We start from the raw sequence: 12,545 nt of genomic DNA, 5'->3' as shown, positions 1-12,545 counted from the left end.
CAGGAGCCCGCCTGGAGAATGAAGGTATTATATTTTTAAGTAGTCGAAGTCAGGAGCCCGCTTGTAGAATAGAGGAATACATTTCAAGTTTGAAGTCAGGAGCCCGTCTGTAGAACAGAGGAATACTTTTCAAGTTGGAAGCCAGGAGCACGCCTGTAGAACAGAGGGATACATTTCAATTTGAAGTCTGGAGTCCGCCTGTAGAACAGAGGAATACACTCACAAGTCAAGTCAAAGAAAGAAACAGCGGAGGAAACACAAGCCAACAAGAAAGCAAGGCGACAAGAGCTAGTTTGAAGATAGATAAGATTTTGTAATCCCTAGTTTAGTCTAGCTTCTTGTTTTCTTTTACCAATGGTGTAATAAGGAGGTCGGTAAGCAGTAGCAGCAGCATGTAACAGCAGTAGCAGCAAAATTACAGTCCCATGGTAGTCCCAGCCACCAAACTTTCCGAACTACATTGACCTGATTCCCTTTTAGCCAGGGATATGTAGGAAACCTTCGAAGCAGAGGTTTGGTCAACTCTTTCAAAAAATGCTTCACACGGAGTACTCAAACGGGAAAAAAATCGCTCGTATCCGCTCACTTTATCTTTGCACGAAAACCCTTCGTGTTTCCGGACAAAGAGGGGCAGCTGTGAGCACGTGATTTTTGCTTCACAAAAACTACTCCAAAAAAATCATGAATTCAGTTTTACTATGTAATGCAAAAAAAAAAATCGAAAAATAAAACAAATTGCCTTTGGGTACAATTTTGAGAATTTTTGCGTGACATTTTGGATAATTATTTTTGTCTGTGAATGTTTATCTTGTTTTAATTAATTGAAAAATACCAAAATACATGTTGCATGCACATTTAGAATTTAATTGTGCATTTTTAAATTAATTAAACCATGTCCTATTTTAAAAGAATGAAAATCATAAAAATATGAATTTTGGTAGCTTTATCATTTTTATTGTTTAATTGTGTGATTTTATTTTAATCAATATTTGATTGTGTGTTAATTATTGTTAATGGTTAATTAATATCTTTTAAAATAATCTTATTTTTACAATTTAATTTAGGAATTTTGATTTTTAGGAATTAAAAGAAAATAAAAGGAAAAAAAGAAAGGAGTGAAAAATTGGACCAAATCGGAATTGGGCCAATTTCAATGCAAAATCAGGCCCAAATCATATCAAACGATCCAATCCAATAAGCCTAGTCTCTCAGACAGTCCAAACGACTTCGTTTCAGCGCCTCAGATCTAAGTTGTTGATTTGTTTCCATTAGACGGCTCAGTTCAACCCAGCATTATTTGAAACGATGCCGTTTTAGGCGAGTTGATCCGAGTCGTCCGTTCCCAGTGATCTAACGGTCCCAGCCTTCCCTCATAACCCGGTCCATTTCAACCCGGGTCGAACCAGTCTCGATGCATGACCAAACGTCACCGTTTCCTTTAAGTGAATTAATCCAGATCGTTGATCGTGCTTGATCCAACGGCCAAGATTAAACCACCCCTCCCTATTTAACCTTAATCTCTACCCAGCCCCCCCAAACCAGACCCCCCTGTTCATCGTCTCTCTCAGAGACGGAGCCTCACCATAGCCCAAACCCTAGCCGCCCTCTCACACCTTCGCCTAAAATCCGGCGGCAACAACGCCGCCGGTCACCAAACTAACACCCCTAGAGCACCTAAACACCCCCAACCCGAATCCGTTAACCATTTGCTTCAAATCATCCCCCAGCTTCTCGAATCTTCAATTGAAGATTCGAGCAAACCATGAATCAAAACCAATCCACCCCAAACTCACACCAGATATCAACCTGACTTCCCTTACCTATAAACCACCATTGGTTTGGTTCGAATCGTGCTAGAACGGTTCGAATCCCAAATCGAACCAGGAACCCTAAACAAAGATCAAGTTGGGATTTCTCCGAAATTAACGGGAATTTGGGGTTCCTAACTAACCTTAGTCCAGTGTTCTCAATCGAGAACACTCGATTAAGGTCCGTTTGACCTCAAAAAAAGTTCGAGTCCGAGTTGGTCAAGCCCGTCTGTTTTCTGTTCTTTTTTTAAAAGGTATTTTTTTCTTTTTTCCCTTCTATTCTATTTTTGATATTAATGTCTGTTTATTTTGTTTAGTATTGTTATATTATTTTTTCATTTTTTTGTCGATTGTTCTGTTCTTCTCCCTCAGACCTTTTATTTGGTCGAATTTATTTCTGCTCGTTGTTGTGTATAATTATAGGCTATGTAATCGATTTGAATAAGTTTCGTCGATTAGTTAAGTCTTATTATAAATCCCTGTTTTTTTCAATGTCGTTTGAATTGCCTGATTATCTATTTCTGATTGATTGTTGTCAATTGTTATAGGCAATCGATTAATTAGTTATCGTTGATTAATTCAGTTTTATTAGTAGTTTTCGTCAAATGATTTGAGGTCGAATGTTGTATGTACTGATCTTTAGGCAATTAGCTTCAGGGTATTGTCAATATACTGACAATTATCCTGCATTCTTGTATAGGTTTGACTTAGAATTGTGTTAGTTTAATCCCTACATTCATGCGATTTTGATTCAGTTTCAGCTTCAGCTTTAATGATTCTGTTAAGTTCTGTGTTGTGTTAGTTTGGTTTTGATTTAAATTCAGTTCATTTGTTTCAATTAGAATTCAACCTTAGTCATTCAGTTGTCAGGAGGATTGGTTATAGCTGTTAATCAGAATTAGTTTTAGATAATTGTTAGCTTGAACATATTTTAGAGTTAAAGGTTTTAATGCAGATGAATAGATTGTATTAGGGCAGTAATATTAAGGGGTTTCTGGGGTGATTTGGGAATGGAACAGTTAGGATAATATTTTATGTTAGTGTCTTGTTAGTGGGGTATTAAATGTCTTTAAATTAATAAGTTAATGGGGAACAAGAGGGAATTGGGGCGGAAAATAAGGAAAAGCATTCCTTAGTGGGTTTTAAGTGGAAATATGCAGATTTTGGTTGTTGGGGGGTCGGGTAGTTAAGTTTAAAGAGGGGGCAGGTCTGTAATGGCTATAAATGGAAGGCATTTGGACTGATTAAAGGGGGAATTTTGGAGATCAGAAATTCAGAATTAGAAATATATAAAAATAGGTTGCCTTTTAATGTTGAAGAAGTCAGTTTAGTTTGAGAGTGAAAGTGACTAGATTCTAACACAAAGTTCAGTTAGTTAGAGAGTGAAAATATGCTGGATTTCAATACTAAGAATTCAATATTGAGAGTAAGGAAGTCTAGTCTTCTTTGATTGCTGAAAATTAGTTAAAAGAGTAGAGTTTCTTGAAAGTGTTCTTCTTTGAGAGTTAAAGAATAGAGAATCAGAAAGTACTGTTTCATTGCATTTCTGAGTTGATTTCTGCCCTCTGTTTATTTCTGGGAGTTCTCTGGTTCAGTTTGGGTATTGCTGGGGTTGTCAACTGGTTTTTCTGAGTTTGTTATGGGTTTCTCGTTACTGTTCCATTAGTTATTGCTGGGATTTTGCTGGTTTTAATCTGTTATTGGTTTGTTGCTGTTTGTTGTTGTTGCTGTGTTGCTACTGCATCTGCTGTTTCTCATCTTCATCTTCTTTTATTTCCGATACCAGGTACACGACTGTAACACTGGCTATTGTAAGCTGAAATATGTGGAAGCATGAATATATATAAAAATGGAAGTCTGAAGTTTGATTCAGCTTTTTCTTTTTTTTACTGATTGTAGTTAGAACATTTTGTATACTACTGTTATGCAGATTTCTGCTGCTTTGTATAGCTGGACTGTTTTCAGTTGATTTGGATTAATTGAAATTATAGTTATAATGAACTATTATGTGGTATTTATAGCTGTAGTTAGTTTTGTTTGTATGATAGCATTTTTCTGTTTGAAGTTAAAAATTAGGAACAGTTTAAGCATGTTGTTAGATTGAAATTAGTAAGTTCATGCCTCCTTAGTAAATGCAATAGTTGAATATCAGTAGAGTAGGTTTCAATTGTCAAAATTAATATGCCTTTGAGTTCATTATTTTAGAGCAGACATTGGTAACTTCAGTTATTGGCGTTACGAGTCACTAGAACCAAACTTGCAATCTCGTATGCTTTTTTTATATATATAATTTCAATTTTAGCGATATTCGCTTATAGAATAAGGCACAAAATAATTTTCCATTTTTTATGAGTTCGAGTGCAATTTTCCTTTAGCATCTTTTGTAATCTAATAATTAATAAGAGGCCCGAACTTGCCAAGCATGTAATTTAATTAGGACTTTTTCTTCTTTCATTTTTAGAGACGAACAAAAAATAGAAAAAATGTAGTCATTTTAGGATTATCCTTTTAAAATAAACGAGACGAGCCTCGCCAAATAAAACGCACAAGCCGCGGGGCCCTCATAAATGCATATATATTAAAAATACTTAGAATTCGGGATGAGCCGTCTAGCAAATTTCACGGTCTTCCCCAAAATAATAATACGCTAGTCACTTTTAGGCGCGCTTTTAATAATTTACTTTCTTAAACTCGGGTGTGCATTTCATGCGACCCAAATCCAAATCCCAAAACGTCGAGTCAAATGTGTTCAGGATTGCGGGTGCATTTCATGTGACGTGATCTAAAAAAACATGTTTTAAACGACGTTCAATTTTCTTTAATAATTTTTATAAAAGCGGTTTAAAAATTTAAAATTTGCACATAGGTTCAAAAATATATTAAAATCAGATAATTAAGCCGAACATAACAGTTGAGCGACCGTGCTAGAACCACGGAACTCGGGAATGCCTAACACCTTCTTCCGGGTTAACAGAATTCCTTACTCGGATTTCTGTGTTCGCGGACTGTAAAACAGAGTCAATCTTTTCCTCGATTCGGGATTTGAACCGGTGACTTGGGACACCATAAAATATTCCCAAGTGACGACTCTGAATTTTTAAATAAATGAATCTTGTTTCGATTGTCACTTTAATTGAAAAAAACTCCCTTATATACTCCCTTCTCGCGGGTGTAGTGTAAAAAGGTGTGACATATAGTGTCTATCGAAAACAATATCTTTACTTTCATAAAGTTAGACGTAAGGGTGCGTACACACTACCCTCCCCAGACTCTACTCGTGGGATTTCACTGGGATTTCTCAGTAACCAACAAGTTTCTGCTGATGTGATTTAACACCATGTCTATGAAAGAAATAAGGAAAAGAGCAAAAAAATACCCCTCTACCATTCGAAAACGATTATTTAGAGAGGTATAAGTATCTAATTTTCTGGAATATATATGCAGGGGTCTTCAGAAAGCAAAGTCTTGAAATAAGTAAATTTCTGGAGAATACATGCTCTAAACTAAAGATCTCTTTTTAGTATATATCACCATAAACTAAACAATTTGCCAACTCACAAGATGTTACATAGGAAAACAAGAAACAAAAATAATTCCTTTACCTACTTTTATTCCTCTTTCTCCCACCCCCACAATCAATCCCCTCCCCTATATACCATTATACCTTACTACAATGTGATTACCTAAATTGTATGCAGATGTTACTTATACAATTTCTTCTTTACAAACAATTGTAAAAGATACCAAAAGAAGGGGAGCCTTGGCGTAACTAGTAATGTTGTTGTCATGTGACTAGGAGGCCACAGGTACGAACCGTAGAAACAGCCTCTTGCAGAAATGTAGGGTAAGGCTGCGTGCAATAGACCCTTGTGGTCCGGCCCTTTTTAGAACCCCGCGCATCACGTGAGTTTAGTGCATCGGGCTGCCCTTAAACAAGCTACCAAAAGTAAGAACCAAAAACAGGAAGAACAAGCAGATTAGTACTATACTATATGGAGCTCAATCATGTAAAGCTCATGACCGATGTTCAAAGCTAGCAATGTAGCTAAGGAGAGGACCTACTTCTTCCTAATCTTGTGGCTAACTCTAGTCTTTGGGGACGATGAGGAGGAGGAAGATGCAGAGAAGCCTTCCCAATACTTTTCAGCTTTGTCTTTGTTGAATGCCTTCATAACATCATCCTTGAGTTCTGTGTATCGCATCTTCTTTAATCTTTGTTCTTCAGCGGTGCCTCTTTCCAACGTTAAGGAATCTAGCAAGTCGTCCTCTAGTAATCTATCTAAAACCTCGGAGCAATTAGGGAAGAAACGTTGACCTGTCTCCACTGCAGTTTGGGTTAAAAAACACAATATTGAGAAAGACTAATCATGGATAAAGCACCACTCCTACTATAAACAAAGATTGGTGTGAACTATAAACATGTAAGAATATGTTTCATGGTCCAATGACTATCTTTGAAATTTCAAAAGTTTAATCCTTCTTTAGGAATTCTCCCTCTTTTTTTTCAATAAGGTACAAAGAATGACATAGAGTTACTATTACCTGTTTTTTGCAGTGCGCACAGCCGTTCTTGGAGTCTTTTCACTTGCTCAGATGGTAATTCATTCAAGTCAACCCCTCTCAGATTTCTAGATAAGCCATTTGTTGCTGAAATTCCAGTAAACTCCAACGTCGAATTAGCATGTGCTTTTTCCATAGCTAGCTTGGCTTCATGAGGAAATAACATTCGCGCCAATGCCACTGCAAGAAAATAAAAATTAGGTACATTCTGGTAATATAAGTGAGGAAAAGAATGGTGCAGACATTAAATTACACCAAAGACTTAACATTCTTATTACACCATAATTGTATATAGCGAGTGTTCTTTTGATAGATAAAACTTCAGTCGAAGGACAGAATTAGCGAGAAAGCTTCTTGATAAGTGTATAAATGTAAATATTCAATCACTCGTAGAGATCACATCAGTGTAATTTAACTAAGTTACCTCTATTTTCAAATAAAAGCAACCTCATGAGTAATTCATCAGCCAACACCAATGATGACGAAGACATGATCCCAACCATAGGATTCCTAATCGTCTCTCTCTCCAAAATATCAATGCATATGCGGTCCTTATTAGTTTCTTTCCCTTGCTTCGTTGGCTCATTATAATCCTTTGGCCGAGTCAATCTCCGACAGATTGATAGTGCTGTGTTTCCATCCCGTGTAGTATTCAAGACAGATGCTCCTTTTTCGAGTAGTCCCATTATTATTGATGGCTCCTTTCGTCTAGCAGCAATGTGAAGGACGTTATATCCTCGGGAATTCTGAAGATTGACATCAGCTAAATCCAGCTCGAGGACCTCATTCACAACCTTGGAGTTACAATAGGCAGCTGCGTAATGAAGAGCACAAGCATCGTCTAAAGTGACATTAGACTCTTCAAGAAGTAACTTAAGCAATTCAATGTCGTCGGATTCCAGAGCCTTCAGAATCCTCCTAATTCTCTTTTCACTCAAGGAGTCCACTTCTATCGAATCATGTTCAAGTTCTTGTCGAGACTTGAGGCGCCTTGTTTTTATGTCAGTCAAAACTTCATGAGGGAGTTCTTTCTCAAGAGTAGCATTGTCTAGATCGGATCGTGTCACTCTCTGGATGCAGTGCTCAAGAAGCTGGTTAGATGAGCAGTGAAAGGCAACTAAAAGTATGGGAATTACATCCTCTGGAGTAGCCTTATCGATGAAGTTGACAAGACGGCGCTGCAGACGAACAGAATATTCTTCAGATGAAAAACAATGTAACTACAAAGTTAGAAAGCAATAGAAAGCTTCTGTGATTTCTTATCTAGTATATTGCAACCATAATTCAATAGCTAGGCCTTTCTTTATTGTATTATCAAGAATCATGTATAGTACAAGAATAACTCGGGACTCCACTAAGATCTTGAGACTCGTCTTCGCGGCAAAGCACTAAAATCATAAACCTCGTACTAGCTGTCACATCTTACTTATTAATCAGACCCTAACTACAAGCATTCAAAATCATACACCTCATACTCCTATTTATTAATCAGACCCTAGGTCATCAGCATTTTTAACAGAAATCCTTATACGAGACAAACATGAAAGAATGTCAAGAAATTGTGTCTAACTCAAGCATTTGATTTATATTCAGTATGCTTAACAAACTATATCACAAGGATTGTTATACAGTCAAACCTCTCTATAACAACGTCGTTTGTTCTGACCTTTTTTTTGGCTTTTATAGTGAATGGTTATTATATAAGAATGTTGTTATAGAGAGGTCTGACTGTATGATACTTCAAGAATGAGAGCCAAATGCATTTGGTATTTGTTACTAATAGAATTTAACCAACACAGAAAACACTGACCTCTACAACCATAATGAGTTCGTTGATTTGAAAGGTGGATGAAGCATACATGAGTTCCATGAAATAATTAATGGCAGGGCGACAAGCATCATGAGCGCACACATTATCAACACAAGTTGAAACTTCTGGAGGAGAAGGTTTAATCTTTCCGGTATACAAATAATTCAGGAAGACCGAGAATACTTCATAGCCAATTGAGGCAAAAGGCACCAAATCCTTAAGCAAATACTTAGGCTTTTCATCTTTTGAGGTATTCTCATTGTGCTTCTTAAACGTTTCGTGGAAAAACTGACTTCGTGCAGCTAAGATACAGCGATTAACGCCAACACTAATCCCCTCAACGACTACTTCTGCATCGCTGTAGTCATATTCAGGATTAAGCAGGAGTTTCTCAAGACTGCCACTTAGATTACTCAAAAGATCAAGATTTGGTCCTGGTTCTTGGGGGCTACTGCAACCGTTCGATACATAAGAAGATGAAGCAAAACTCAAGGATGACGAAAGCTCGTTTCCGCTCTCCATTTAGTCCAACTTAATCTTGGTAATTTACTAGCAAAAATTCATCCCTGAGAGAGCAAGAATATAACTAATAAGCCCAGCCATAATCAAACATTTAATGATTTCAGACTCCAAATCTTTGAATCCAAAAGAATCAGTCCGCCAAATAGTTAAATCTATTCCAAAATCATCATTCAAAGTAAAGTTTTAAGATAAAACAGAAACATATCAGCTCCAATGGACAAGGGATAGGCTAAAAATTCAACCTTTTATCAGATTCCCAATGTATAGCTTTCACAACTTACTCAAAAAGCAGCTCCCCTTCTTCTTAATAACACCAAAAATTCAATCTTTTAGCTACCCACTTCCCCAAAGAGAGCAAATACCTCAAGAAATAAGGCAAAAAATTGGTTGAAGTCAAAAAGTCAACGCTATGTGATCTTAGCCCATAATCTCAGAAAATATGCTTGAACTGAATGAGACAATTGGAAATATCACTGATTTTCAGCACCCCTTTCTTATTAACAACACCAAAAATTCAATCTTTGAGCTACCCACTTCCCCAGACAGAGAAAATACCTCAAGAAATCAGGCAAAATTGCTAAAGTCAATTAGTCAACGCTATGTGACCTTAGCCCATAATCTCAGAAAACATGCTTGAACTGAAGAGTTGAGAATGAGAGAATTGGAAATTTCACTGATTTTCAGCACCTCTTCTAAATAACAACACCAAAAATTCAATCTTTTAACTACCCACTTCCCCAAACAGAGCAAATACCTCAAGAAATCAGGCAAAATTGCTAAAGTCAATAAGTCAACGCTATGTGTTCTTAGCCCACAGCCTCAGAAAATATGCTTGAACTGAGTAGTTGAGAATGAGAGAATTGAAAATTTCACTGTTTTTCAGCACCCTTTTCTTATTAACAGCATCAAGAATCTATCTTTAAGCTACCCACTTTCCCTAAACAGGGCAAATACCAGAAGAAAAAGCATAATAAATCTTTTCAAGAATCTGAAAAAGCTGCTAAAGTCAACGAGTCAACGTTGCATGATCTTAGCTCAAAATCTCACACCTGCTTAAAAATTAAAAAAAGAATAATGACCCTCATTGCTTTTTGTGAAAATCTGCTGGTGAAATCCCATCAATATGGAATAATAAACATGAAAAGAGAAAAAGAAAGTGATTAATTTTCTTACCCAAATTTGTATTGTAGTCTAGTGTTGCTTAACCCCAAATAGTAGTAGTCAATAAGTGATTGCTGTGACTGAATGTGAAGTACTAGTAATGATTTGAGTTGAAAAAAGGGAAATGAAAAGGAACTCCAAAATGGAAACTACTAAAAAGAAAGCAATTGCAAGCGAACTATTAAAGGTCAGTATTCCTTTATATTCAGACGTCTCGTAGAAATTTCGTTAAAAATATTCAAACTTTAGACAAATCAATAATTTCTTTTGTCGATAAATAGTGTATCAAAATTTTTAAATCAAACCATGTAATATTTACCTAAACAATAAAAAACTTAATAGAACAATAATTTTATAAATCGAAATTGTAATAATAAAAAAACAAAAAAAACAACATTAAAAATTTTTAGTTTGTAGAGAGCGTTTGTTGAAGAAATTTTTACAAAGATTAGCTTTTAAATTATAAAATTTATTTTAAAAAATAACTTTTAGTTAAAAAAAATTACTTTTAAGATTAGTTGTTTATTTTTGCACAAGTTTTAGGTTTAAGAATTATTTTATTAGAAAAATTTTTAGATTGAAAACGAATTAAATAGATCACACATGGTGGTCTCCGTTTAGTTTTGACAAATAAAATGTGCAAAATTTTGAACCTATGAACAACAAGCCACTTTGAACACTCTGAACCGCTAGATTGCCTCACTCAACTTTGCTAAGGGTGGTCAAAATATAAGTGTCCATTCATATAATCAAGAAAAAATTTAATTTGTTTTTTAAAAATTACCCTTATGTACGTATCCCTAAAAAGTCTTTTACTCCTCACATTAAATTATACTGCAATATTTAATTAAGAATAATTTAGTCACACTAATTATTTTTATCTAGAATTTAGTATTTTCTTAATGGGCGAGCCCAAGGTAAATTGATCACTTATTATGAATCGAATGGAGTAATATTTAACTTATATACGGAGCGCAATTTTTTACAAAGAGTCTTGACCATCTTGACATAGGGGTGGCTACGCCAGTGTGTTGAAATAAGAAATGAATTGTAAACGCACTACTAAATATGAAATATGTCAGTTGTGACGAATATAAGGCCTCGTAAAACTTTAAATAAAGTATAATAAGAAGAAAATATCTTCTCGACGTGAACTGCACTTGAGTCTTGACAGTGTGATTTACTGTAAACTAAGGTAGCTATTCTCATTTTCCAACGCAAAGGTCCGTTTCTTGTTTCTACTTGTTATAATATAAAGACCGTAGAGTAAAGACAAGTATAGAGAGAAACTGATATATTATTCGAACTCAAACTGATGTACATGATGAACTGAAATCTCTTCTATTTATAGAAGAAAGGAAGCTGCTCTGTAAGTTGCTACTACAAGCTGCTGTGTAAGCTGCTGCTGTACCAGATATGGATAATCTTCTACTGAGAGCAATATTTATTCATAACGGAGTACTGAATGGATAAGCTTATTATACCCGGTATGGATAATCTTCTACCGGGGGTAATGTTTATCCATAACTGGGTACTGAAAAGATAAGCTTATTATACCCGGTATGGATAAACTTCTATTGGGGGTAATGTTTATCCATAACCGGGTACTGAAATGATAAGCTTCTTCAGGAAGCTTATTTCCAATATAGTACTAAATAGATAAACATATTTACGGTGGAGTCCCATATGGATAAGCTTCTTCAGGAAGCTTATTTACAACGGAGTACTAAATAAACATCCATAATATAATATATTTATAACACTCCCCCTTGGATGTTCATTAAAAGATAATGTGTCTCATTAAAACCTCACTAGGAAAAACCACGTGGGAAAAAAATTCTAGTGAAGGAAAAAGAGTACACATATTTAGTAATACGCATTATTAGGTGCCTCATTAAAAACCTTATAAGGAAAACCCCATGGGAAAAAACCTTAGTAAGGGAAAAAGAGTGCATCGCGTATTTTACTCCCCCTGATGAAAACCTTGTTTCAAATATTTGAGTCTCCGCATTCCAATCTTGTATACCATCTTCTCAAAAGTTGAAGTTGGCAAAGATTTAGTGAATAAATCTGCTGGATTATCACTTGAACGGATTTGTTGCACATCAATGTCACCACTTTTCTGAAGATCGTGTGTGTAGAATAATTTTGGTGAAATGTGCTTCGTTCTATCTCCTTTTATAAATCCTCCCTTCAATTGGGCTATGCATGCAGCATTGTCTTCGTATAAAATTGTGGGTCTTTTCTCACATTCCAAACCACATTTTTCTCGAATAAAATGAATTATTGATCTCAACCATACGCATTCCCTACTTGCTTCATAAATAGCTATTATCTCAGCGTGATTTGAAGAAGTAGCAACAATAGATTGCTTTGTGGAGCGCCATGATATGATAGTACCTCCATATGTAAATACGTAGCCGGTTTGAGATCGAGCTTTATGGGGATCAGATAAATAACCTGCATCTGCATAACCAACGAGGTCTGCACTATCTTTGTTAGCATAAAACAAACCCATATCAAGAGTTCCCTTTAAATATCGCAATATATGCTTAATCCCGTTTCAATGTCTCCGTGTAGGAGAAGAACTATATCTTGCTAGTAAATTAACAGAAAATGCTATGTCAGGCCTTGTAGCATTAGAAAGATACATTAGTGCACCAATTGCACTGAGATAGGGTACT

At 35.7% G+C, this 12,545-nt stretch overlaps 1 protein-coding gene across 2 annotated transcripts; it reads right to left on the bottom strand.

Annotated features, from left to right (window-relative positions):
* Nucleotides 1-5,307: 5,307 nt before the first annotated feature.
* Nucleotides 5,308-10,036, bottom strand: LOC107801688 (BTB/POZ domain and ankyrin repeat-containing protein NPR1). 2 transcript variants are annotated; one of them, XM_075223470.1, is made up of 6 exons: nucleotides 9,874-10,036; nucleotides 8,179-9,749; nucleotides 6,793-7,546; nucleotides 6,351-6,548; nucleotides 5,871-6,132; nucleotides 5,308-5,745 (listed from the first exon to the last, which is right to left on the bottom strand). In XM_075223470.1, the coding sequence occupies exons 2-6, from the start codon at nucleotides 8,698-8,700 to the stop codon at nucleotides 5,718-5,720; spliced, it is 1,764 nt and encodes a 587-aa protein (XP_075079571.1). In that variant the 5' UTR covers nucleotides 8,701-9,749; nucleotides 9,874-10,036; the 3' UTR covers nucleotides 5,308-5,717. The 2 variants fall into 2 exon arrangements, with proteins under 2 accessions (XP_075079571.1, XP_016480538.1); XM_016625052.2 differs by having other exon boundaries at nucleotides 8,179-8,744.
* Between the last annotated feature and the right edge of the window lie 2,509 nt (nucleotides 10,037-12,545).

The sequence above is a fragment of the Nicotiana tabacum genome, chromosome 10 (genome assembly GCF_000715075.1).
Source record: "Nicotiana tabacum cultivar K326 chromosome 10, ASM71507v2, whole genome shotgun sequence".
NCBI lineage: Eukaryota > Viridiplantae > Streptophyta > Magnoliopsida > Solanales > Solanaceae > Nicotiana > Nicotiana tabacum.
The sequence above is the reverse complement of the archived record's forward strand: the minus strand, read 5'-3'. Positions and strand labels throughout refer to the sequence as shown.